Raw genomic sequence first — 27,695 nt, 5'->3', positions numbered from 1 at the left:
TCATAGTCTTTTGAAGTAAGAGCTTGAACATCGATATCTGCACTTGGCCTCATGCTACTATTTCTGATGGAAAACCACAAAAACGGTCTGGTTCCTACTGAATTCTGACTCTGCAAGATGAGGCTTATTTGAGGATGGGTTGTGGGGTTTTCTTGAAACTTCATGTGTAAAGCCTTGGCTTGCAACTTCGCTATGTTTAATTGGATGTGATGGTTGTCATGACAAAACAGTCTGTGTGTGGAGGAGTTCGATCCAGCGGCCTCCAGCCTCGCTCTGTCTTTATCCTTTAGGTACAAAGGACCTGTTGTTGCTGCAGTCTGTGTTCTTAAACCCGTCCTGACGCTCACTGGGGGCAGACGGCTTGTCCAAGCAGCAGGGCCGTGACGAGTCTGCTGTCACTGGCTGTGTGCTTGTTCTTTAAAGAGATCTGTTGCTTGTGTGCAGATATTCCTATGGCACAGCATCACGGAGACTTCAAGTGTTGCTTCTTTTCCGCAGAACACCTTAAGCCCTCAAACTAGTTCCTAACTTGGTCTGTGTTGAGAGTAAACCATCCCTGCTGCCCTCAGAGAAAGTAAGATCAAGCGTTGTGTTTTTTTTTTTTTTTGTGGAAAACATCTCATCTCTCTAATTGAAAGGGGGTTACTTAAGGGTAATATCTAGGGGCATTTCAGGGTTAAATTATGTTCCTTTATGTCATGTTAGGGCATAGGGATGCCCCTAGGTAATCTTAGATTTAAAAAATGAATAAATTTTAAAAACTACTGTCTCAATTTTTAAAGTTCTTTATAGCTGGAGACAGAATGATGCAGCTTGTATGTTAGGAAAGAGTTGGGGAAACTTAGGTTAGTGAGGGAAGATTTTTATTATTATTATTATTATTATTTTCTTCCTGGAAAGAGCACTCATTTGGCTTTGCAGTTCCACTGAGGAGCAAATGTTACGTGAACAGGCACTGTTGGATGCCTGCAGCTGAGCTGGACTCCTCTGGGAGCAAGGGTGCCCAGAGAGGAGATGCAGGGCTATGCACAGTTCCCACACCTGCATGAAGCGTCCATGATCTTGTGGCATGCAGGGTGTTTCTGCTTGACCTTAGATTAAGAACCAAAATGCAGCCATGACTGCCACTCAGCTTTTCACACAGATGCCTGCTGCTCGGTTTTATTGTTTGCTAATATAAGATATACCAGGGCTTGGTTAAGGAAACTGAAATAGGCGTGTAATTTAGTGTGACGTTTCATCTTCTGCATATCTCAACTAATTATGTTTGAAATCACATTCTAGGATTATTTTCATGTTTGATTGTATGGAAAGCTTCACGCTATCTCACAAAGAAGAGTCAAGTGACCTGACAGCAAAATCAAACTCAATAAATTGGCTTTCTTGTAATGCGTGTATGCTGGGGGAGTAGATTTTGTCCTGAAGATTCAGCCTGCTCTGCTAAAACTGGAATTTCTAGGTGACTCCCTAGATCTGGGTATTCAGGGTTTTCCTGCCCATGTGTACAACCCCCCAGCCTTCATCCAGGAGAGTCTTTAGCTTTCCAACTTCACGTCAAAACTATTCTTTGCTTCCCATCAAAGTACTTTTTCTGTCCTCAGAAGAACATCCACGTAAGCTTTTAAAAAGCTTTTTCACCTTGCATGCAAGCAGCAAGTACCTGGACTCCCGTTGCCCTAAGTAAACCTAAGAAACTGAAGTTAAGTCTAGCTGGTATAGCTCTTGCTCCATGGGAAGGTGAGCGGGTTTTTGAAGAACAAAGACCAGCCTGTTCAACTCTAATCTTACCTGCCGCAAATGCAGCGGTATCTAACCCTGCTCCATAAACTCGGAGGAATTCCTGGGGAACGTGACTTAATGTTCCCATTTATGTGCCATGAGGAAGCAGCATTTAACACAATGAGACCTGAAATGGAGCACGGCCCTTGGTTCAGTCAGGCCTCTTTGATTTAATGCGGCGTGCTGAGAAGCTGGGCCACTTGAATTGGCGCAGTGAGCTTACCTTGGCACTTAGGTGGGTGCCAGTGAGGCCGTTCCCTGCTCGTGCTGTGTGTGCTGGTGAGGCTGTTTCCCCTCCTGTCACCAAACTGCTCGAGTTTTGGGTTTTTTTTTTTGTTGGTCTGCTTTTGGGTTTAAAAATTGCTGTCCTCTACAACTGCTTCGTGCCTCAGATGGCTTCCCTTTAAGAGGAATCAGTGACATGCTGGCAAACCAAATCCAGTTTTCATAGGTTAGGAAAAAAAAGTGACCTATGGTTCTGTGCAGACTTTCCTTGATTAACTTGTTTCCTTCCTAAAGAGGCATTCAAATGTGGATGACAGCGGTCCAGCTGGCAAGTCACCAGGCAAGCAGAGCAGAGTAGTCATCTTCAGCAATGCTTCCGGTGACAAATACCCTCAAGAATGCAATTTTTCTTTCTCTGCAATAGCATCACACCAGGAAATGCGCTGTTCTTGGGGGGATTAATAACAGACCACATCCTTGTCTACAGTCCTGCTGGTTTGGGGCAAACAGCCCATTGTTTGAAAGCCTGTAATTTGTTCATCTCCTTGTCTGTTTCTTGTCCATTCTCACCTTCCCACATGTAGCATTTGCATCTATTTCTCAGACTTCGCAAAATCTTTGAATTCTAGCCCTGGCCTCCTAAACAGGTTTAGTTTTCCACTGGCTGCTCTGTGCAGACTTGTGAGTGTGCTCCATCTTCAGGGACTGTGAGAGTAGTTAACCACATTTTCTTACTCACTGCTCTCCAGCCCACACACGTCCCACTTCCAAGACGTTGGCCAGCCACGACAAGGTCAGAGTGCACGTCCCTAATCCGTGTCCCAGCAAGATGAAGGTGCTGAGGCCGGTCAGGCTGGGAGTCATGCTTTGGCAACCTGCAGCAGGGAGAGCTGACTGCTGGCTTGATACAACATTGTCACCCGGAGCTCTCCTTGCCCTTCTGCAGTCCCTGAACCACCAGCTGTTGACTTCAGTGACTTGTGGAGGACAGAGGAGCGGAGACACTGAGGTATTAGCAGGTTGGGTCTGAGCTCTGGAACATCTATTTTTATTTTTTTATTTTTCACCTAAACAAAGCTGATTTTTTTTCCAAATGACATTTGAGCTGCAGGAGCTGTAGTTACTCTATCAGTTAGCAGCACAGTAGCTGTCATCGAGCAGGGCTGGCGATGTTCCCTCATTCTGGGTGGGCCTGGAATCAATGAACGCTGCTAATACGTGGAAGGCAGAGGCACAGGGAGCAGTTTCAGTGCCCTTCCCGATGCTGCTATGTGAAATTGCTTCTCCTGTTACCAGATGCCTAATCGGTATAAACATCTACAAACAGGTCTGGTTGCTACGGCTGAAATGTAATTACTCCATCCATGCGGGCGCTCTGCAACTCGGGGCAAAAAGCCTGCCTGTTATTTATTACGAGTACAATAGGAGCTGTGTGTGTGGTGGAGGAGCAGAAATAGCTTACGAACCTGCAGAAGTGAGGATGCAAGCCAGGCTGACTTGGTCTGATTCCTGCTACTACTGTTTTCAATTATTTCTTGTTAAGACAGCTGTATTTCTTCAGCACAAGCACGCCCATGTGCTGTACAGACACTTCGGGTGCGTTCAAGAAGCCTTGATAGGCCCGCAGACACATTTTTCACGGCACTTCAACAGCCCCTTGTCCCCTCTGTGCTGGGTCTGCTTATGTGTACTAGCTGCTTACCTGGATTTCCCAGCGACTGAAGAAAGAAGGCATCCTAGCTAGGTTTCTCCACTACAGAGTGCTAGTTGCCACCACTTGGAGAGGTACTTCACTAGCATTTGTACCTGCAAACCTGCTATTTAAGAAATTCTGGTCTTTACCTCTCCTTGAAAAGAGGAAGAAAGCATTCCTGAGCGCTATCAGAGGTGTTTAGAGCTGCGTAATGACAACATGGAACACACAAAGTACTGGTTTCTCTATGTATATGTGTAAAGGTTGGTATTTACTGCCCTTTATCTTATGGAAATAAATTGTATAGTATTTAAAATGACTTGCAAAACTTCACTTGTATAATAAAACAGTTCAGTGACCTGTGAACTTGTGCAATTGGGTTTCTTTCAAGCATCAGTATGTAAAATATCCACAGTGGCTTGCTGCGTATGGGGTACATGCGGTGTTCTCCCCACCCACCCACGCCCTCATTCCACCCTCCTTTTCCCCTTCAGCGTGGGATGTTTTACGATAGAGCAGTTCAACATCAGGAGATAGATGGTCAACTCCAGAGATGCCTTCTTGGCCTACAGCTTGTTGGTCCTGAATCAGTCTCTGGTTTCAGCCAAGAGTCAAGCTTTAGTCAAAAAGTTACCTGTGCATATACAGCACCCAGCACACCTGGGATTTCCTCATTTAGGAGAGAGAGGGGGTGAGGCAATGTCGTCTTGGGTTGTTTTCTAGGTCTTAGGTCTTGCACAGAGATACTGCAACTTAGCTGGTAGGCAACACATTGCCTCCTTAAAGAAAAAGTTTTCTGAATCTGTTTTTCAGATGGCACTTTTCATTGTCCAAGTTAAATACTGCATGGTGCTGTCTCCAAAAGGCTGCAGCGCCCCACAGAGTGATCTCCCGATTTAGTGTTAGAGAAGATGTCTCAAGGGGCAGAAAACAAAACAAAAAGTAAGACTCGAGGGCACTGCTGGAGAAAGGGAGATCCCATTCTAACTACTGCGCCTTCTAGTACAGGAACTCTCCATTGTTTTAAGATTATATAAAGTTTATTTTAAAGGTCTCTCCAGTCCATCTTTAATTTTACTTGCACTTTCCTGTCCCAGTTGGAAATGTAGATAACGGTCTGTCCTGAACAGCCTGAATTCGTGGAATTAGCATTCAGTAATTCTGTGGAATAAACTCTTCAGTTTCTGTTGTCTTTATGACTCACGGAGCTTATTTTCCTTTTAATGCAAATGGCATTGTGTTTTCAACTGCATGTTTGTTTATTTTTACCCCCTCTGGATCGAATTTCTTAGTAATTTTATGCATCCTAGGACAAAGGAAGATGAAAGCCTTGTGTTCTGTAATGTTTCAGAACACACCAGTCCTCTAAGGCCCTGTTTTTGATTTAAGTGTTAGTCTTGGGCATAGAAGTATAATCAAAGTTTTACGGCATGAGCCTGTGGATTGGGAAGCTACATCTTTCTGCCTAGGATTTCTAGCCACTTATGTGCATTTAAAACTTACTTCATGCGGAAGTCATGCACTCCTCTTTGCCATCTCTCCCCTCTCACTGTTTTGAAACAATTAAAAACTGCTTGTTTAAATTTTTGTCCGGGGATACTGCTGGGACCTGGTAGGGATCTTAAAAAATGGCCTGCCTTGCCTACATGGGTTAAGTAGAGTTTCACTTGTCAAAGTTTTCTTAACTGTCTTGCTGTTTTTGTTGCTGATAGGAATTAGTCTGAGTCATTCCCTCCCAGCAAATATCTTGAATTATTTTTCACATTGGGCTTTGATTTAATCGTCTTGGTGCCATGGGGGGTTTCTTACAGTCTGAGCTGTATGCCACATTGATCTCGTCTTTGCCTGACAGACGTAGAAGTTTTTTTTAGAGTGCCCAAACCAGGGTTTTGAGTGAATTAAGCTCTGGTTGCCTGCTTCATTACTAGCTTCTCTGTGCTAAAAGCTCGTGTGAAGTGGTTGTAGGACATACACTTAGAAATACTGCTAAAACCATTATGTTCTTCTCGAAATCCAGGCTCAGGCTTGGAGATGAGAAGCAAGAGGATGTAATATGGAAGGAAGGAGGAGGCTCAAAGGATTTTTCCAAGAAGCCATCTACTCATGGAAATGACAACTGCTAGATATCCTGTCTCAGTCTGCCTCTTGTGTGGCTCAGGGCTTGTCTGATGGCACACCAGGGAATGCCTCCGTATCCTGCTGGTCATTCAGCCCTTTGGAGAGCACAGAAGTTAACCTTTAACCTTTACCACGTTCCCCAAGTGTCTTTGGGAGCTCTTCGATGACCAAGCAGTTATGTTCTCCATGCTTATGACTACACAACTGAAGTGTAAAGGGGATGACTTCCCTTTTTGGTCTTAATGCTAAAAACATTTTTGAAAGATATAGCAGGTGGATGGTCTAAGCACTAACTAGCTTGCTGTGTAGCTGATCTTTTAAGAAGGGGACTGTATCCAGAAGGATCTTTTAGAGTTGAAGTAATATAGGGTATTCCTTTAGAATAGGGAGTATCTTTTTTAATACCTTTTTTTTTTTTTTAAAACTAATAAAGTTAAGGAAATAATGTAAAAGATGAGCATCCAGGTTCTGATTGGAGTTCAGTGCTCAGCCACCAGCCCAAACCTTTTGTGGTAAGGTTTGAGAAGCACGTCCTTTCAATTCCTTTAATTTGTAAGGTGATACTCGTTTTTATACCTACTGTGGTGGTGTAGCCAGGAGTACAAATAACTTGCACCACACAAAACAGCGGATTATGAGCATATGTTTTCTTGAGGGGGGTAGGAAGGGATTAGAATATGATTAGGGATTTATTGCTGAGAGGGATTAAGCAACAGGAGCTTTTTAAGGTCACATCTTCGAATTGCAGTCTTACCGCTCTTGAGAATTTGGTATCTGAACTTCCCTTCCCTTGCTACACTGGTTACACTGTTTGGGAAACCTTCGGTTCCTAAGGTGCAGGAAGAAAGCCTTAAGCATACTGTCCTCCCTTGATTTGTCACTACCTTGCTGGTCGTTATGCTGTTCCCTGCAAGTTTGGTTGTTTCTTTGGTCTCTTGATTAACTGCTAATAGACTTTTTCTGGTCATTAGTTAAACTCTCTTGTCTTCTGCATACAATGCTGACCTCGGTCTTGCACTCTTCTGTCGTTGCAACAAGTCTGGCCAAGGTGCTTCTTCCCTAACAGCATTAGCTGTAAGTGAATCCATGCCCTATGGTATCAGTCAGTACCCACAACTGCTGCTACTTTGAGTAGATTTTTATGACAGGAAGAATGAATGCTTTTCAGGTTAAATGCTGATTGCTTCATAAGAATAATCTGTAGCCTTTTGCCTTTAAAACCCCAGATTAATTCCAGCTCTAATATAATGACAGTTAAATTATAAGTCTCAAATTTAATTTAGTCATTAGGGCCTTCTGTAATCCAAGGGATGGCCTGCAGGCAGCTATGCTGTGTGCTTGCAGAAACCCTTAGTCCAAGGGGCTTTAGGCCTGGAGACAGACAACTCTAAGATGCCCCCTCATTTAACCTAAAAAGACAAATCCAATTCTGCATTGAATAGGAAAACCTGCAGAGCAATTTGGATAAGACAGCTAAGTCAGTGTCCCTATTAAGTTTGCTGATGTGATAACAAAAATCTAATGCAGGTTTGTGCGATAACAAAAATCTAATCTTAAGTGTGTATATCATAAGGGTTAAGTACCTCACAGCATGGAGACTGTATTGTACGCAAAGTACTGTGTTAACATTGAGAAATAGCTTTAAGTGTACCTAAAACAATGCTTTTTGTTTTTCTCCCTAGATCAATGTTCGAGTTGTTACTGTGGATGCGGAGTTGGAGTTTGCCATCCAGCCGAACACTACAGGCAAACAGCTGTTTGACCAGGTCAGTACAGTGTTGGTGTGGGCTCTTTTTGCTTCAATTCAGAGTATATTGGAGACTATAATGTATTTTTAAGACTGAATTCCAAACCTACCTTTCTCTACCTCCTGATCAAAGGGGCCTGTTCCTAAGTTCTCTAAACTCCATCACAGTGAAAGAAATAAGTGAAGATTCTTGCAGATAAGTTAAGTTCCAGTGAAACCTGTCTTCCTATCAGTGTTGGGTGATGAAGTCTCATAAGGCATCTAGACAAGTCTAGGTGTCTAGATCTGGACAGCGTAGGTAGTATGTAAAAATGTACTTCTTGCTTTGAAATACAGCTTAGCTTTTATTCATTACTTAAATTTTCAAGTTCAAGTGTTGTCCCTGTACATAAAACTCTTCAGAATCAGGTCTTTGGGTAGTTGGTGAAGGTGCAGCTGGATTCATTAAGAAGCTGAGTTTGAGGTTGCCACTTGCCACAGATGTTTGAGTTTGCCACACTATTAGAAAAATAGAAGGTTGATCACCATACAGAAGCTATAGCATCGCACCTTTCAAGAAGCCTGTATGCAGCAGGACAGAGTAGAGGCTTGTCCAGTCTGCCTCCAGGGATTCCTGAGGAAGTGGAGGATTTGAGTCCTCCAAGGGACTCCCCACTCTTACTGTTACTCGTCCTGTGACTACGTTAACAATATACAGGTCTGTTTAGAGATGCACATACCAAAGGTCAGATAAAGACAACTAAACTAAACAAAGAGCACTTTGTGGAATTTCGTTAATCCTATGTACCTTGCCCTTATAAAACTGATATAAGATCTAGATTTCAGAAGGAAAAATCAACTACATCTGGTATTAAAAAAAAAATAAATAATGAAGGGCTTGCTTCTAAATATTGCTGCTGAAACTGAAAGCTAATTTGATCTATGCAGACTTGTGAATACTTAGGCGTATTGTTCATGAAGCACTGCAGCAATTACTTTGCACTTCTCCCCTTGTCCCCTGCTAGCCTTGATAGCAAAGGGTGGTTGAGCTTCAAGTAGGTGAAGCTGGCTAAACAACATTCGTTCCTTCCAAGTTTTTCTTGGTAGTTTCTCATTTCAATGAGTTAGCTAGAACTTAAGTGTTATGGCAATTGTACAGATTGTGGTGAGAAGTCCTCCCCTGCCCCTCAAAAAAAAAAAAAAAGTCATTTTATTTCTTGGAGTGAAAGGAGGAAACTAAATTATAATCATTGAGAAACTTTGCAGTATGCAATAGAGTGCTACACGTTCTTTGTTTAGCACTAGTTCTAAGTAAGTCCTTTTCATTATCACTGATGTGGTAATAAACTTAAAGTATTCACTGGAAATTTGGTGAAGTGCATCTGAAATGTGTGTTTTTATGGAACCAGCATTTAGTTTTTGACCTTCTGTTGCCTGCTGCCTACCATTGCATTTGGGTAACTTCTTCCCTCCCCCCCCCCCCCCCCCCTCATTTTGGGTTAGCATGACTCCCTCATCTCTGAGGGTACAACAATCCAAGTGTCTAAAAGCTAGGTGTTTAAAAGCAATGCCTAGACCAGAGAGTATGAATATGTCCTGTATTCCTGATGACAAAGATTCAACAAGTTGTTGTTTTTTGTCCCACATATTTGTTATGTTTCTATCTGTAAAGAGTCAGGGTATTTTCTCTGGCAGAAGAGATACTAGAGAAGCACAAACTCCTGAGAAGATGGAAACAGGCAGGGTTCTTCAGATCCAAGATACTTCTAGTCTACTGTCTAGGTAGTTCTGAATTTCTGAAGGTTGTGCTTTCTGTAGTACTTGGTGTGCTCTGGGATGGAAAATCACCTCATGGAGACTTGGTCCTTTCATCCTGTAGCTGGGATTTAAAACGTGTGATTGGAAAGTTACCAGTGGCCTGTACCTTGTTGGGTTGTACTTGTGCACATCAAGAGGAGACTTTGGTATAACTGCAGCACAAACTCAAGCAGCTGAAGCCCCTCTCCCCTTCTGCTGTGCACGTCTTTCACTGGGCCCTGATCTTGGAGATGGAATTTACACCCAGATAAAGCCTACGGAGGCAACAGGTTTTCCCTGAAATGGGGACTGGCCCAACGTGAACTGCAGAACCACTGAGGGGGGAAAGGGTCTTGAAGAAGAAAGGCTGTCTTTAAAGACCACACGGTACTTTATTGGCTTTGCTGTCTTAAATGTATGCTGCACGTAAGGCAGATCATAACTCCCTTTTAACAGAAGGGGAAAATAGTGAAGCCTCTGAATATAGAGAAGCCTCTGCTCAAGCCACAGCTACATCTGAGGTGCTCTGAGAACCCATGGAGTGGTCTCTGGAGCTGTCTCGAGTACACCGCCTTGGCTGGTCCTGGCAGTCCTGCACCTTTCTGGCAACAAGGGGAAGAAAATCCAGTGGAGAGGAGAGTGTTACCAGCAGTTTCAGAAGAGTACTGAGGTAGCCAGTGCCTTATGTGGGAGCACAAGTATGCCAATTCCTATAGCCCATCAGCTAATTTAGTTTCTTAAAGCAATTGCACTATTCCTTTTGAGCAGATAATCTGATCAAGAGAGCATCAAATGACTGAGAATTGAAAGGCTTCATTAAATGAGAACTTGCCTGTCTCTGTTGAGTGAACGTGCCTTAAACTCCAGCCACAATTTTGAGATTTTCTTTGTCAGTTTGGGCAGAATGGGCAGGTTCAAGATTTGCTCCTCTGTGCATTTTTGTGGATAACCTCCTCTCCTCCCCCCAGTTATCTTGAATCTGAGAAACGCTTTGGTTCTTAGTTTTTTGTTTGTTTAGCTACGGAGGAAGCTTTACAAACCTGTTTCCCAGAATACAGGCTGAAACAGTCTCATCTTTGTTCTTGGTATTTGACCCCAAGTGATGAAATTGAAGTTGAGTGTAATGCTTTTTGTTTCCTTGCCTTTATGATTTAGGAAGAACTTGAGGGGTCATAACTTCTGTAAGCTTTCCAGCTCCCTTGGTTTATAGAGGAGTATTTTTTCTTTGTAAGAGATGCCAGAGATAATGACCTGATAACTGCTTGATCTGTGCAACTCTTCATTTTAACGTGTTGCAACACTATTTTTGTGCAATGGGCTGCACTGCACTCAACATACCCTTGCATTTCTGCTAGGTTGAGTAAAGCCTGGTTCTGATCCTTCTAAAAAAAAATGCATGTTGCCTTCAGAAAATTTGGTACTTCTATGGTGAAACAAGCCAGTTTAGGAAAGAAGGGGAAAGGAATTTCAGTCAAAAAAGTTGATTTTTTTTTTTTTTCAGAGCTCAGCTCCTTTTTTTTTTTTTCTTTGACAGATCTGTGGGGTTCTTTTTGTTGTTTTTTACACAAACTCTAGTTCACTGTAGCTAGTTGCTTATAGAAAGTAGAATGTATAAATCATAGCCTGATGAAAACAGCCCAGTGCTCAGCTAGGAAGGTACTCCATTTCCTCAGCTAGTAGGCACAAACCTTTGTAGTCTTTGAAAGGGGCGTGTGCTTAGCGATGTTTTTCATATTAATATCTATTCAATTTTCTTGGTCTGCTTATATCACTAAACCTTGTAAGTTACCTGTTAATTGAAAAATGGCATATATAAACAGCAGTTCTCAGAATGATAGCCAGCATGGTGCATCTTACCAGTTCCAGGTAGCCCTTGGGTACAAACTTACAGCTTGTAGCTCACTGGTAAGCGAAATAAACGGAAGCTACAGCAAAAACTAATTAAGTATCCCCAAATCATTGTCTTGAGCTGTGGAACAAAATGTTTGCAGTGCTCAAAGAGCATGCAGTTAGCACAAACGTTGTTCCAGTAATTCTGCTCTCTGGCTATAGTGTCTCCAGCAGTACTACACACGGGGAGGGTGAAACAGACCCTTGTTTGAGATCTTAGTCCATGTAACTACATCCGTGAGTTTGTCTTGCTTCCCGAAGTTGCAAAGTATATTTTTTAAAAACAAAAAAGCCCTCTTGTTTCCACGCAGTTGAGCTCCCTACGGTGATGCCCACATCACTGTGTGAGGGGCTACTTTGCCCCTCAAGGAAATAATCCAGATGTGTGTAGTGGATCTTCCCAGATCACAGATCTGCCTAGAGCATGGCTTTGCAGGCAGATGAGCTGGCAGCAAACTACTGAAGAATAATAACAAGCGAGGTTGGGGACTTTTAAGCTATCTCTACTGAGGAAAAGGAACTTGTCTAAACAGGGCAATTTTCACCAGTAAATGCACAATCCAGTCAACAAGGGTGTTTCTGGATCTTTTATCTGGTTGGTATGTACAATATATGAATATAGCTGATGACATTGCTATCTTCTTCTAAGTGTATTTTTGTTGACGAGACGAAATTAAGAGATGCAAGATGAGTGTGTTTAGACTGTTGCCTGCAGCTTCAGTGGGTGTGGGGCTTGCAAGGATATCTAGGAAAGAATTACAGGTGAACTGCTCCCTGCAATAATTTTTCTTTACTTTTCTGTTATAGGTGGTTAAAACAATAGGTCTGCGAGAAGTGTGGTACTTTGGTCTTCAGTATGTGGATAACAAGGGATTCCAGACTTGGCTGAAGCTAGATAAAAAGGTAATTGCTGAATAAAGGTTAAAGCTTACATGATTCCTGATGTGTTATTGGCTGTGACTTCATGAACCCTCCACTTGTTTATCGTTCTTTAATATGCATAATTTAAGGATTATTTCTGAAGAGAACTTCGTGACCTCTGTGGGAACTGTTTGTGTGAGGTGTGGCATGGTGGAGGCTTGCTCTTTTCTCTCTGTGTGAGTGGTGTAAAGCTTTATTGTATTCATCCTATGTGCAGCAGCAGCTTGATGCTGTCCCTTACTGTGCAGAAACAGCCAGCTTCATGTGTCTGGGGGAACATCATGACTAATAACAGTTTTAATCTCTGCTTGTGCAGGATTGGTTGCTGCATAGATCAGAAAGGTAGGTTGCTTCAAGGCTGGGCAGTTGTAACATGGAGCTCAGATACCTCTGATGTGCTCTTGTTCATGAACCTCCAATTCTTATGAGGGTATGAACTGTTTTTCCTGATGGGGCAGCCAGTGACTTACCTGTTCAGTGTAAGGGGGCTGTTCTGTCAAACACATACAATACCAGATGGGTTGGCCGTCTGCTGCAACTTTGCGAATCCTGCATTTTTCAGTAAGGTTTGCTATACAAGCAGAATTTTTCTGGCTTATTTGGAAAACACAATGCATCTTCCCTGGTTTCTCATACAAGTGAGCAGCTGGAATCAAGGAATGATAACAATTAACTGTCAGACACTTGGTTGATGTAAAACTGTGCGAGGCCTGTGGAGTGTAGCCTTGGAATCTTTTTCCCAGGGTGTGAAGGCCATTGCACCTTCTTTATCTCATGCCAGCTAGCACAGCTAGCAGGAGGTGCGCTGGGCAGAAGGTAGCTGTTTCACTCTGAAGTGATATCTCTCTGTCTCAGTGAAAGAAAACAGATGGAAGGGAGTATGTCTGTACCTCCCTTTTTAGAGACTGACTTCTTAAGTAATTAATATAGTGCTGGAGTGTGTTTAGCCCAAACTCTGCGGGGACTTTTGTGCCTCTAGATGAATGAAGGTGAAAGTACTCCTGTGTGTGCTTGAGAGTTCTCACTATAGCATATGGGCCCAGATTACTGCAGAAACACATTTTTGAAAACTAATGCCTTTTAAGGCAAATGCCCTAAATCCCCTTTTCTGTGTAGAAGCAGTTTGCTGTATTGTTTACAACCCTGCTTAGTCGTGGTGTCACCTCTGTCCTCAGGTGTCTGCTCAAGAAATCAGAAAGGAGAATCCCCTCCAGTTCAAGTTCCGTGCCAAGTTCTTCCCAGAAGATGTGTCTGAAGAGCTGATACAGGACATCACGCAGAAGCTCTTCTTCCTGCAGGTGAAGGAAGGGATCCTCAGTGATGAGATCTACTGTCCTCCTGAAACAGCAGTTCTTCTTGGCTCTTATGCTGTGCAGGCCAAGTTTGGAGATTACAACAAAGAAGTGCACAAGCCTGGATACCTCAATTCAGAGCGTCTGATCCCCCAAAGGTAAAGGAGTTGGTTGACTCAGTTTCCCTTTAATAATAATAAAAAAGGTCAAGAGTTTGCATTCTAGTTACATAGACAGTTTCAGTGAAAACATACTTTTTTTGAGCTATATGTACGTGGTTTTTATCCTCCTTTTATTTCTATCTGTTAACTTTACGAGTGAGTACATTTTTATGCTGTCTGTTTGGGGTTGCTTAGGGAAAGGTAGTTGGGTGAGTTTAGGAGAGGAAATACACAGTTGATCTTTCTTTCCTCAACAGTGCTGCTGTGCTGGTAACTGACAGTGTGCATGTCTCCTCTTTAAGAAGGAAAGAGCAGGCATCAGTTTTGAACGTTATCCCTGCAACCCAAACTTAATGTTGTTAATCAAAATGTACAGTCAAAAATGTCTAATATCTGAAAAGTGTGTAATGAGGCGAGATAGGTGGTCCATCCCCACACAGGAGAAGTGTCATAACCTCGTGATGGCACTCGGTGTTATTCCCAGAATTAAACACCACACCTACTTTTGCTTTGCTTTAACCCTCTGGTGTCTGCAGCATGCATGTGATTCTACTTTCAATGTTCTGCATTACTCCTCTCGTGTCTCTGGGCAGTGACCAGAAAGGCTTCACAGAGAATGAAGGTGGTTTTTGTTTGTTCTGAATGGCTCTGCTTCACAGAGTACATCTTTGGGCTGGGTAGGCTCTTTCTCTTAGTTTCAGTAAGACTTCATGGGTGGATCTATAGCAAAGAGGCATCAATGGATATAGCTTAACACAGTCTAATCTTGCTGATATCTCTTGCCATGTATTAGGGTGATGGATCAGCATAAACTCTCCAGAGAGCAGTGGGAAGAACGGATCCAGGTTTGGCATGCTGAACACAGTGGTATGCTCAAGTAAGTGTTTCATATTGGTAACTTTGCTGGTTAGTTGTCTTAAGCTTGCAGTTCTACAACATGCTTTTGTAACAGACTCCAAGAGTCACTTGTGTGGGGCACTTCTGGTGTGTATTTTCTAGTCTAACATTGAAGCAAATGGTAAAATTCAGTAAGATTTCCACACTGGTGCTGAGAACAGTCTCTTAGATAGCTTTCTGAAAAATCTGGCACCTGGGTACAGTGTGCATCAGTGATGACTGAGTGGATAAAAGTAAAGGTGTGTCTCTAACCTTAAGTTCATTGAAGCATTTGCATTGGCAGATGGGGAAAGTTCAGGTACTGTACCTTTCCCACTGACGGTGTCTTGAGACAGGGATAAACGCTTGAAGAGATGAAAGTTGGCAGCTTCCTGTCTAGAAATACTAGGGCTTGGCAAATGAAAGTAGAGTGAATGTGTGTGTGAACAGAGGTGTAACACAACTCTTGAAGTGAATCCCAAATGCTGAATGTTCAGTTTTAACTTCTGCATTTGTGTTGGTTTAGGAAAAGTTGCTGTTTTTTTTTTTTTTTTTTTTTTTTCCCTGAAGGCTTTTTCTTTCCAGTAAAGCTTTTTATTTATCTGACTAACATCTGCTCTCCTTCCTGCCTCAACTAGAGAGAATGCCATGCTGGAATACTTGAAGATTGCTCAAGACCTGGAGATGTATGGAATCAACTACTTTGAAATCAAGAATAAGAAAGGAACTGACCTCTGGCTGGGAGTTGATGCCTTGGGGCTCAACATCTATGAAAAGGATGACAAGTAAGGCTTTTGTTTTCACCTCTGATCTACTGGAGCGAGGGCTGGTGTGGGAGCCAAAGGGCATTTCTCATTTTACATGATCAGGGCAAAGTTTAGAACTTGCTTGTTGTCCTGTAGGAGGTGAAACTGTGCTAGGAGACAAGCACTTCATTTCATTTATGCCTTCATGACTTTCCTGATCTTTGTAGCTTGATCTGCTAACAGAAGAACAGATGTCAGTTGTAAAATGTCATCTAGTAAAGCAAGTGCAGATACAGACCCGAACACCAAGATAAGGAGTTAACCAAGCTTTTCCTTTAGTCAGGTTGCCAGGTATGCCAGCAGTGAACACAGTTTGAGAACCTAGATAGGCTAACAAATCTGCAGTGTTAGGATTGAGGCCATTCCTATACTGAGGTTAATGATAGACACATGTACAGCTGCCTGTTCTTGAAAAAGTAAGGTAATGGGGTGGACGTGAAACCAAAGCCAGGTCATATCCAGAATCCAGGGAGGAGTTGACCACAAACCAGAGAACGAAATGAGGTCTTGCTGAAGTACACTGAATTTTAGTCAACCCTTCTGTTATATCCATTAGTAATTGGATAGTAGGTGGGAAATAATAGACTACATCTATAAATAAACATAAAAGGAAGGTGAGAGCAGCTGTATCTAAGCCTACAAGTCCCTTCTAATATACCATGGTTTGAAGGGGACAGGCAGACTGAAAATACCCTTTTCTTTTTTTTTTTTTTTTTAAAGGAAGGGTTTCTGTCTGGATTGTGTGCTTTTCTTTTCTTTAGTGTTCCAAGTCTTGGTATCATGTCATAAGTCTGTAACAGGCTGTCATTGTAATACAGAGGGGATTTCACCTGCTGTGTGTGTTTGCCTCCAAAAAGCTTTGAATGCAACACAAATATTAGTTGGAACTTTCTGGAGCTTCTGTTAAGATGGCAAAGAGAAATGCAGAGTTTTCTGCAATGCTAATATGTGCTGTCACCTGGAAAACAAGGAGTGTCACTTGAAAGAAAAGTAGTTTCGCTCATGTAATACTTCAGTCTTGAATGACTAGTTATGCTAGGTAACCACGGTCTCACAAACAGGTTTTTCGAGCTGCAAAAGCAGACAGAATACAGCCCTCGACTGAAGAGCTATCAAGAGCGTTTGCAAAACAAATATAGTGCTGGAGTAAATTGCTTGTTTCTGCCATAACTCTTGCTAACTATGTAATTAAGTCTTTTGAGCAGATACAAGGACTAGAAAAATGATAGTGTGTACCCCACCTGTGGCTTGTACGTGCAGAATCTTGGGTTTGGGGCAAAGGTGGAAAAGCAAAGGCTTCATTGTTGGAGTTCAACCTGAGGAAAATGATACTGTGATACAGGTGTGCGAGCCTCTCTACTTAGTGTATGTCAGTCTTCTGCTACGAGGTATTTTCAAGCTTTTCCTATGCAGTAAGGAGGAGAATCTGCAATAGAACTCAGACAACTAAAATAGTTCGGTTAATTTCATACTGTATTATCTAGGGCTGAAACTCCTAAGGTACTGTGAAGGAGGCTGGAGTAATTGCTTAATCTTAGCCTAATCAAACCATTTCCAGTATGGTTCTTACTTCGTGTTACACAGACACACTATTGCATAAACTTGCAGTTGAGTTAAAAGTTAGGAAATGGTAAATTCTGAAGAGAGTACACTTTATTCTTGACTTCTGATCAAAAGTAACCAGGTTATTTTATGCTTGGGTCCAATGAAATCGTGATGCATGGTAGCTCTCCATCATTTAGATGAGGCAGATTCATCCGAAATTACCAGCTTTAACTGGTAAGATATATAGAAAGTATTCTTACAGAGCTTGAGTGATTCACCATGATGCTGTATGCTTCTTTAAGCACTAAACATTAAACAGTCACGAATTCAACCAATTTGCTAGAAATAATTGTCAGCACTTCAGTGTGCCAAAGAGATATACATTGGGGGGAGGAGGGGATAGATAATAACAGCAAGATTATTTGTTGGTATTAGTATTTGTGTAAGACCCAATTCTTGATAATTGTTCTCTAGAGATAGCAGTTATCCTCCCTTGATAAGGGAACAACAAAAGAAGTACATGACATTAAACATATACAAAAAAAAAAAAAAAAAGTAAAATTGCATCTTTAAGCTTCATTTGTCACTGGAGATCTTAAGTACACCAACAGACCTGAACTCATAAGCAGCGAGGGAAAGGTGGGAGCCTGAAACTTGGCCTTTGTATTGTTGTGATGGTTTCAGAAGAACATTCAGAAGAGCCGTGTGGCACAGCCTGTTGTGAGACCAGAGTGTGAAGTTAGGCGTTGCAACTAGTGGAATGGGCTGAAAGAGCAGCTTGCACGGAAGGAAATAGCAGGCTTCTCTCCCCTACTAGCCTTGCCTGTAATCTGTGGCAGGGAACATAAGACCAAAAAATCTGCTTCTACCAACTGTCCTTATGCCTGCCCAGTGCCTCAGCAGTGAAGGAAAGGATCATGGAGCTAGCTGTAACACAGTAGTGATGAAACAGGCAGGTAGACTTATATGCAGGGGATGGAGGAGAATAAGTGAGTGAGTTACTTCAGCTTACGCCTCCCATCATGTAGCAGAAGCCTTCTGGAAGCGCGGGACATGCACCTCAACTCTGCATGCTGGGGGTTTTAGGGCCTGATTTCAAAGAAATGGACTTAAAGCAGCAAGTGCTTCAGAAAGCTGCGTGTGTGGCTTCTGGCTGTTGAATCTGGACAACCCATAGACCCCATTCATCATGTGGTCTGTCAGAACAGATGCCGATTTCTGTGTTAAAATCATACTTCTGCATGTCATTTAACTCTAGAAGCAAGGAGGCCTAATGGTAGATGCTAAAGTGCATTGCCTACACCACAGCATTGCTGAGGCTCTAGTGATCTAATAAAGTCAGGGCTTTAAAAAGAGTGCTGTGATGCTGAACTTGTGCAAAGGGTTTTTCCTTCTGCCCTTCCTGTGACAGATCTTTTGCTGAGTTGCTCCTTAATTACTTCAGTCAACGTGATTCTGTTCAGCATAGGTACTCTAAACTGGGCTCTGCTAATCTGGATTTTGTTTGAGGACCTGTGAGGGGGTCTGGGAGGGAATAAGTAAGAACTGGGGATAGTTCTTCAGTGCATCTGCTTCTGAAAGACAGGGCATGTAATTAAACCAGCCCCAATGCATAGGTCAGTAGGGTGGCTGATCAAAATGAGGAGAGGTTCTGTAAAGGAGGCAATTGGGCATCTTTTGCTGCTCCCTATGGGGTTTTGTTTCAGCTACTTCTCTCTCTCATTGCTGGGCAAACTGTGTCAAGTGCTGCATCCCACTGAGTCTGTGTTTTAGAAGTAACGTGGGGAAAAAGAGTTCATTGCAACATCTCTTAAAATACTTCTCTTCTTTCCAGACTGACTCCAAAGATTGGTTTCCCCTGGAGTGAAATCAGAAACATCTCCTTCAATGACAAGAAGTTTGTTATAAAACCTATCGACAAGAAGGCACCTGTAAGTATACTGAAAATGGATTGGATACTGCATATCAGCAGCTAATACTGTTTCATCTCAAAACAAAGTTGTCTGTGTAGAGAAGAAAGCTGCAGATATTCTAGATGCAAAATCGAGCATCAGTATTGTTAGAGATGTCCATTTTTCTGTGTAGTTTAGGTAAAGGGCTTAGGGCCATATTAAACATGGACAAAGACAAGGATTTTATGGGTGCAGAGTCGCCATTTTTCCCCTGACAAACTATGTAGACGTAAATCTTAAATTTATTAATCTTAAATTTAGACTTAAATCTGAGATTCTTTGCTAGTCTTGAGTCTTCTGTATAGCTGGATTATACTCTGAGACTACTCCTCCTCATTTCCTTCCGTGCATAGAAGCTGATTTTTGTTGTTGTTGTTGTTTAATTTTAAAATAAAAGGTCATGCAAATGTTACTGCAAAGCCACGTGTATACATATGGCTTTGCATTTAATGCTCACTTCTGCCCTACAGAAATGCTAGAAGTAAGTTAAGGACCATGATATTCGTTGACTTACTTGAATACTGGGATAAGTAGTAAGAACATGATTTCTGTGAAGAACTTAAATATAGCTACTCATGAATGTTACTTTTCAGTGTTTTCCCACCTATTTTCAGTTATTTTAGTGAAGAATTTGTGATCCATTTTGAGCTGCTGAAAACTTGAAGTGGAATAACTGGTGTAGGTGTTTCTTGTTCCGTCAGCCTTGTGAAACTATTCTAATAGTTGAGAAAGGCCTCCTCTTTCCCTTCCTCCACCCCAGTCCTTGGCCTTGGTGGATAAATACAGCCCTGAGAAATAATAAGTAGCTTGGCTTTGGTAAAGGATGGTATCTTACGAATCCCTCTAACAGGAAGAGATCCTCCCAGTGACCTGAATGATGCTACCACACAGTGTGCTGCAGGGCTGCTGGGGAGGCATCCTTTCCTGCAGATGATAACCTGGGGTTTGGGGGGAGAGGGGCTTTTCTTGATGCTATTAGTGAGAACCAGCAAAACTCCACAGAGGTAGAAAGGTGTCTTCCCCAGGAACACGTTTCTCAGTAGAAGAGCCCCTTTGTGATTTTGGACGTGTTGTATACGGTACAAAATACTAATCTCCTGATTACGGATCACAACTTTCCTTCCACTCCCTAACAGTAAATCTGACAATCTGAACTGGGAGACTTGCAAGAGGCTGATACAGCAAGGTGTCAACATTGTAAACATCAATTATGATTCCTTTCTCTGTTGTCTCAGTTGTCCTTTTCCCTCTGGGTGGTGTTATGTTTAAAAATACGTCTGAAAGAAGAATTTATGCAGACACTAATTTATATGGACACTAATTCTGAACAGTCAGGAAGCTGTCTAGATCCTTTCATCTGTTTGCATCTCTTTTCAAAAAGTAAAGTATTCATAAATAAAGCAAAAATACTGAGTCTACCCTAGATGTGAGATGGAAGCTCCCCTTTAAATTGGACAATCATCCATGTCAGTGTTAAAATGGATATTCAAGGGGTAGCATTCTGTGGCACCTTGCCCAGCGTCAGCTTTTTAATTTTTAGCCCTATCTGCCCACATACCCCAGCATCTTTAGCACATTTTTAATATATCAAGCTGCAGTGCTTGCAGTTGTGCTAGACCAGGGGGATGATGAGAAAGAGAGGGAGATTCTTTTATGTTCTTACACAAATGCCATTAAATGATGAATGCAGCCACCGTCTGTGCCCTCAGTATTTGCTTTCACTGGAAGCGAACCTAGATTGAAGATAGGATCTGTTTCTCACAATGTACACAAACCATTTGTTTTTTAAATTACTTATTAGGAATAGGAGGGCAGATGAATAGCTTACAGTCTCAGCTAGCAGTATGAGATGTGTGCCGCTCAGAATGCCTCTGACAGGATTTGGGCACCGCACACCTTGCTGATGGCATTTTCACAGTCAATATGTGAATAAGAAAAATGCTTTGAAGAAAATGACTCTTTGTCAGCAAATTCATGCTCATCTTAACAGGACTTAGAGCATTTTTCATTGCTTCTGGTGTGACTTTTAGCTTTTTCAGACATAGCCACAAATTGTGTTTCTGAACTCAGGCAGTTAAAAACCTGATTGCTGCTGCCATGCAAATGCACGCAGCTTCTGCCTGCTCCTCCTCAGTTCCGCTTCTTGCTAACAATGAGGCAGCCCAGACAAGAGTAATCTTAAGGAGTGGGTACCTGATTTCTTTGGTAATCTGGTACCTTGCCCAGTACTTATATCACTGTCCACGTAGTATGCAAATAGAGGCAGAATAATGTGGATTTTTTTTCATTGTATAAGTTCAGACAGGATCCTAAGCATGTATAAAATATTGTGGACTCAAAGTTTTTAGGCAGCTAATGAAGTTGGTCCTCCGTATCCTTTTCTTATTAGATTTGTGTTTTGAAGATCTAGCCTGCTGCACAGTGCCTGTAGTAGTCTTGATAATCAAGATGATAAGAAACTTGGGGCTGTTCTCTTTGCAGAACCAGAAATGGCAGAATGTGTTTTGCCTACTGTCTCTAACACAATATTCAAAGTAGTCCGTGTGTTTGGTGGTTCAAAAAATATCTTTCAATGTTGTAATGGCCTCAGTCAACTTAACTAAAAAGTGCCATGCTGAGGAAAGAATGCTTTTGGAGGGTAATTTTGCATGGTGGCATTTCTTCTGTGGAAAAAAAAACACATAGATGGCATCTTGAGTATTGATAACAAATAGATCAGGAAATTCTGATGTTACTTTAAGAGTCTGCAATGCAGACTCTTTTTTTGTTTCATGCTTTATATTTCAGACACAAAACCATGCAAACTTAAAAACTAATTGCTTTACAGTAGACGTCTGTGAGTCTCCCAGATGTTTACCTACTAACCAAGAGTCTTCTGCAGCAGGTCCGGTTCAGTAGTGTCTTCCATATGCATGCATTTGAGACACTTAATTTTCTCTAAAAGTATATTTTTCTAGAAGAGTAATTTGTCAATTCTATGTAGGCTTGAGATGGATTATATAAATAACAAACTGCTTTGGTTCAGATAATCTTGGTGGTCCTTGCTGAGATATTTAAATAGCATGTGTATGTGCCTTGATTGCAGCGACATTAGTGGCAGGATGATCTGTTTGCAGTCAAAAAATTGACTGTGCGATGTCTCTTCCAGGACTTTGTGTTTTACGCCCCTCGTCTGAGAATTAACAAGAGGATCCTGCAGCTCTGCATGGGCAACCATGAACTGTATATGCGGCGCAGGAAGCCTGACACCATCGAGGTGCAGCAGATGAAAGCCCAGGCCCGCGAGGAGAAGCACCAGAAACAGCTGGAAAGGTGAGCGTGAATGCAGACAGTGGGGAGGCAGAGTTAAATGTACAGAACTGCCAGGGCTCCTCGGGTAGCTTTAGGCAAAGCTATGGCCCATCCCACTTAGAGTGAGGTGTGTGTGTGGCCCCAGAGCTCTGGCTCGCAGCACTGCAGGGTATCTGGAGTGCCAGTGGGAGCATAAGAATCACTCTTCTGGCTCAGACCTGTGACCGGTGCAATCGGCTCTCCTGTTTGCAGCCTTGAGAGCTGGACCTTCAAGGAGGTGTGCCAGTGAAGTCAGTGGGCTCTTGTGGGCAGCCATATACCTGCAGAGGGGTTCTCCTGACTCTCCTGAATAAGGAATTCATTCACTTCTTCCCATCTGCAGGCAGGTGCTCAGCCACTTTTAGGAAAGCAGGGCTCATCATGTGTGTGGTTTCCTGGGAAGACAAACACCACTGCTCTGGATGTCCTCCCCTTTCTCCTCCTTTCCCCCAGCTGTTGCTGCTGAGCATGACACCACATGGTTTGGGATATCTCCCTGGTCAGCCCAGGCCAGCTGTCCTGGCTGTGTCCCCTCCCAGCTCCCAGGGCACCCCCAGCCTCCTCCTGGCCGGGCAGCATGGGGAGCAGAAAAGACCTTGGGTCTGTGTGTAAGCACCGCTCTGCAGCAACTACAACATCCGTGTGTTATCACTGCTATTTTCATCAAAAATACAAACACGGGATTGTGTCAGTCTCTGCGAAGAAAATTAACTCTGTCCTAGGCAAACCCAAGACAATGGCTTTAAGCATTTCTGTCTTACACCTCTTGTGGCAGTCTCATGGTCATTTCCCATTGAACTGTCGGGAGAGATGTCCAGCCAACTTTTCTTATCTTGCTGTAGCTTGTGTCTGTAAGCAAGCTTCAAGGATGAAATCTGTTTCTCACAGGCAACAACTAGAAAACGAAAAGAAGAGGAGGGAGACGATTGAGAGAGAGAAAGAGCAAATGTTGAGGGAGAAGGAAGAGCTGCTGGTGAGGCTACAAGAGTATGAAGTGAAGACTCAGAAGGCAGAGAAAGGTAAAGTACTTGGACTGTCTGACCAGGTCATGTGTGTTGGGTTCCACAGCCTAAAGCTGGTGACACTGGGTCTCTTGGCAAGGCACACGAGTATCTACCTCCATGGATGAATGCACACATGCATGCACTGCTGAGATCATTCAAGGCATAAAAGTCACAAAATCTGTTAATCTAACTGGGAATTGAAGGTCACACCAACTCTGTTTTCCTCTGTTACCTGAGAGGGTTTTAGTAGCATAAGCCCTCTGCAGCAGAGAGAAACAGAGCTCAGCTCTCAAGTGCTTTTTACTTAACAACTAACAGAAATAGTACTTCGGGAACAAGGCTTTCCAGTGAAATGGAAGCTTCTGTTTCAATGCATAGATGAGCAGGCTGGAGACACCAACATCTGGTCCTGTAATGAAGAGCTTATAGGCTGCAGCCATGTGCTTGTTGTGACTTCTGCCGTTACCTAAGAGCCTGTCTTCGCTTTGGCCAGGCCTGTGGACTGACAGCACTGATCTGTCTTTTCCCAGAGCTCTCAGACCAGATCCAGAGAGCTATTAAGCTGGAGGAGGAAAGGAGACGAGCCCAGGAGGAAGCAGAGCGTTTGGAAGCTGATCGTTTGGCTGTTCTGCAAGCCAAGGAAGAGCTGGAGAGACAGACTATTGACCAGATAAAGAGCCAGGAACAGCTGGTAAGAGCCAGTCACTTGTGGATGAGATACAAAGGCATGTTACTGTGCCCTTTGAATAAGGCAAAGCCTCAGTCTCCAGGGGGAAATAAAATAGAAATGTAGTGCAATAAAGTACTGGACCATCTGATAGAAAGATGCTAGTGCCACAATGATTCTATCACAAGCAACCTACTTTTTGTTCTTAATTTCCTGTTCATTCTTTATTAGAGTGGAGTATAATACTTGGGTCTTTTCTCAGTCAAACATGTTTCTTTGTGGCTTTTTTTTGAGTCCTTATGATTCCAATTGTATTATTTAACAGGCTACAGAGCTCGCAGAGTATACAGCCAAGATTGCACTTCTGGAAGAGGCAAGGAAGCGTAAAGAGAGCGAGGTTGAAGAATGGCAAATCAGAGTGAGTATCTTCATCAAAGTTGCTCTGAAGCTCTGCACGTGGGCAGAGCGTACCGTGGTGCTTAGCCTGGTGTAATCTCAGCTGTCATATGTGATCTCAGCTGTCATATGTGGAGACTCGCATCCATGCACCAGCAGAAAAGGCCAGCCTTGTGGTTAGTGTGCAGTATGCCTCCAAAACATTGCTTTCAACAAGCTTTTAGTCAAAATATAAAACGGGAGTCGTATAAAACCTAGAAATGTGATCGTCTTGGAGAGGGCACCAGCCTTGAGGCTGCTGTCAGTGGCTTCCTGGTACCTGGGTCTGGAGAACTGCATAACTAGACACAGTAAAACCAAGAATAAACCACGCGAGGCTGGCGATGTCTGGTGCTCCCAGTGCCACATAGCTATCGCTGCAGCCTGAACAGGGGGGTAGAAGCACTGAAGAAGCAGGAAAGCTGTCTTCCTACTGCATAACCTTGTAGTTATGCACGTGCCAACTCAGGAGTCTAGGTTCTTGCTCTCTGGAACCCATATTTACAACCTACACTTTTTCAAATGGAGAACAGGTTGCAGGTAACTGTAATTTTCTACAAAACGGTTTAGGAAAAACTGTTTTGTTGGAGGAATATTCTTAATTTAGCTACCCTGCATATTATGCCATGGATAATACTACTGTCACTAGCCAAAAAAATAAAATCTGCTCAAGAAGGCAACAAAGTACTGTCAGCTGGAGACTTAATTCTTAATTCCTGATTTCTTGCTTTACATTGTAGAATGACAAAACTGGGAAAATAAGCATTGAAGTGTTCATAAAGCTTGTTTAAATCAAGAAATGCATTAAAATCTTCCTTATTTTTTTTTATTTTTTTTTTTTCCCCAGGCAAGGGAAGCCCAGGAGGATCTGGTAAAGACAAAGGAGGAACTGCACCTGGTAATGACTGCTCCACCTCCACCCCCACCTGTCTATGAGACCGTGAACTATCACGTCCACGATAACCTGCACGACGAGGGGTCCGAGTACTCTGCCTTCAGCGCAGAGCTGTCCAGTGAGGGCATCAGGAACGACCGCAACGAGGAGAAGCGCATCACTGAGGCTGAGAAGAACGAGCGTGTACAGAGGCAGTTGAGGGTAAGAAAATGTTTGGAGGAGGGAAAGTGATGAAAGAAATTATTCCTGGAAAATGGATCATTTAACCACTTGGTTAAATACACAAAGCACGATAACTTCTTCACTTACAAGAAGCAGAAGTTCATGAGAAGCATACGTTGTGTCCAGATCACTGATCTGTCCAGTCATTTAAGGACTGTTAAATCTCATCAAAATCACTGCTGTCATGAGCTGGAAGCTTCTTGTGTGTAATCTGTTTGTAATGTTCTTTTTATTGCAGGCACTGACAGATGAGCTGGCACAGGCTAGAGATGAAGATAAGAGGACCCAAAATGATATTATCCACTCAGAGAACGTGCGGCAGGGACGTGACAAGTACAAGACACTGCGACAAATCCGGCAAGGCAACACCAAGCAGAGAATTGATGAGTTTGAGGCAATGTAATGATGCTTATAACAAGAAAGCAAGACTGTGGGAAAGGCAGATCTTAATGCTGTGTTTTTGTTTGTTGTTGTTTTCCCTGAGGAGGGGTTACTATGATATTTAACAAATGTCCTCTAAACCCAGAGGTGTTTGCATCTCCCTTTCATTCCATCCTGTGTGTTAAATTTGGTATAGTTAAAATTCATCGTACCACTGATCCTGGTAACTTGCTCATGCCTTTGCTTAGTGCCAAAAGGCCTTATGCTTATGTCACATCTCTCTTTAAGCAACACAAACCTGCATCGAGTTGTAGATGCGGGTCCTGTGCAGGTGCTGGATTCAGCTGGGTCTAAAAATAAGCAACTGTGGATGAATTTCGTGCCATATGTCTGTGTTACAGTCACAGTGTAAAGTCCAACAGTTGAGAAGACAACTCAGGAACTGCAAACACCTGTGTGTGTGCTTGTGCATGCACCCTGTTTTTTTCCTTCGTCTTCATGCCCACCTTCCCCTGATACACAAACAAAAGAACTGACAACACCTCAGAACTACTTTGCATGGGAATAAGGCTTTTTCTGGTTACTGTGCTCAATTGGAGGTATTCTGCAGTGACAGCTCACCAGTGTGGCGTAGGAACACTGACACCCTCCTTCCGTAACAACTAGGCAGATACTCTGTTGGAATAATACACTACCGTGTTTGCATTCCAGCTTCATTACTGATCAGTTATAGTGTAGTATTTATATATATATAAAATATGCAATACGTGGATTGCTGTACTAGTTTAAAAGGGAAATAGTTTTGCTCTGTATATTTTGTTACTTTTCAGATTTAATGAGACTTGCATCTGTAAAGAAGTCTAAACACTGTAGTCTGCAGTGCAACTGATTATTTACTATAAAGCATTATTTGTAAAGATCACTTTTTTTACTTAATGATGAAAAATTGATATGTACACATGATCCAATATATACAATTTTACTGCACCTATTTTTCTAACAAATTTTCTAATTTTTTAAATGTTTGATTTAAAGTTTCAGACTCCAAACATGAAGGGACTGCTTGTTTATATCACAGTTGTATTCTCTCTATTAGAGAGCATTTCTGTGACTATTCCTTCCCCACTAATCTCCCCCTTTCCTTGAAAATCTGTTAGAAAGTGAGATACAGTATGTTGTCAGCTCTTCTCTTCCATTTACAACATCTATGCTGCTTTATACTCCAGTTGAGTTTCGTTGTGTGGTGGTTTTTTATTTGCAGCAGCAAACATCTAAATAAAAGATCTGCAGAGTAACAAAGGAGTTGGAGTCAAGTGTTTCTTGTGTAGGGTGGATATTGGGTAAGGTATGCTGGTTTCTAAGATTCTGAGGCTAGCATGTGAATCCCTATCTTTTACTTCTATTTCCTTAAACACCGTGCTGGTCTGAAAAGAAAGGGTAACCCATGCTGGAATCTTCCCTTCAGTCACAGGGAAAAGAGGTACATAACAGCAGCACTACTTATGGTTGTAAATACAAAGCTTCTGCTGCCTGTAACACTGCTTCCTCTGAGGCAAAGGGAGCTGACAGGGCAGTTGGCATTAAGCTTGCATTTCCAGTAGTTCGCCTGAATAAGTGATAAGTTTGGCTGTGCCAATACACCACCTGGATCAGTCAGGCTTGTTAATACTGGTTCACAGCAGCAGCTGAGAACAAGAAGGAACTTTCTATAACCACATTTATTTTACAAGCTGATGCCCTGTGTTCCCCTACTGAAGGAGAATTTATACATGTTAACTGCTTGCAAGCACCTCTAGTACAGCACACAGTTGAAAGATCGGTGGGCCACCCAGGTAGAAGCTTTTTAGGGTTACGTGAAGTAGTATGGGCACTAGAGGTAATTCTGAAGCATAGAGGTGCTAGCATCACTAATTTACAGCAAACAATTAAAAATTATCTACTTTCCATTCCTCTCTGGTCACATATGAAGCATGAAAGCTA

The 27,695-nt window shown here is 42.5% G+C and overlaps 1 protein-coding gene across 1 annotated transcript in view; it reads left to right on the top strand.

Moving 5' to 3' along the window:
- Positions 1-27,014, top strand: part of EZR (ezrin) — a 34,936-nt gene extending 7,922 nt beyond the window's left edge. Inside the window, exons 2-13 of the mRNA XM_084285196.1 lie at positions 7,498-7,581; positions 12,036-12,131; positions 13,325-13,599; positions 14,396-14,479; positions 15,117-15,263; positions 18,664-18,760; positions 21,930-22,093; positions 23,000-23,130; positions 23,646-23,806; positions 24,108-24,200; positions 25,065-25,313; positions 25,573-27,014. Coding sequence (XP_084141322.1) covers positions 7,498-7,581; positions 12,036-12,131; positions 13,325-13,599; positions 14,396-14,479; positions 15,117-15,263; positions 18,664-18,760; positions 21,930-22,093; positions 23,000-23,130; positions 23,646-23,806; positions 24,108-24,200; positions 25,065-25,313; positions 25,573-25,737 — 1,746 coding nt within the window. The 3' untranslated portion in view covers positions 25,738-27,014. The remainder of the gene's footprint in view (positions 1-7,497; positions 7,582-12,035; positions 12,132-13,324; positions 13,600-14,395; positions 14,480-15,116; positions 15,264-18,663; positions 18,761-21,929; positions 22,094-22,999; positions 23,131-23,645; positions 23,807-24,107; positions 24,201-25,064; positions 25,314-25,572) is intronic.
- Positions 27,015-27,695: the final 681 nt, after the last annotated feature.

Source organism: Netta rufina (assembly GCF_964035555.1).
Source record: "Netta rufina genome assembly, chromosome: 3".
Lineage (NCBI taxonomy): Eukaryota > Metazoa > Chordata > Aves > Anseriformes > Anatidae > Netta > Netta rufina.
The sequence above is the reverse complement of the archived record's forward strand: the minus strand, read 5'-3'. Positions and strand labels throughout refer to the sequence as shown.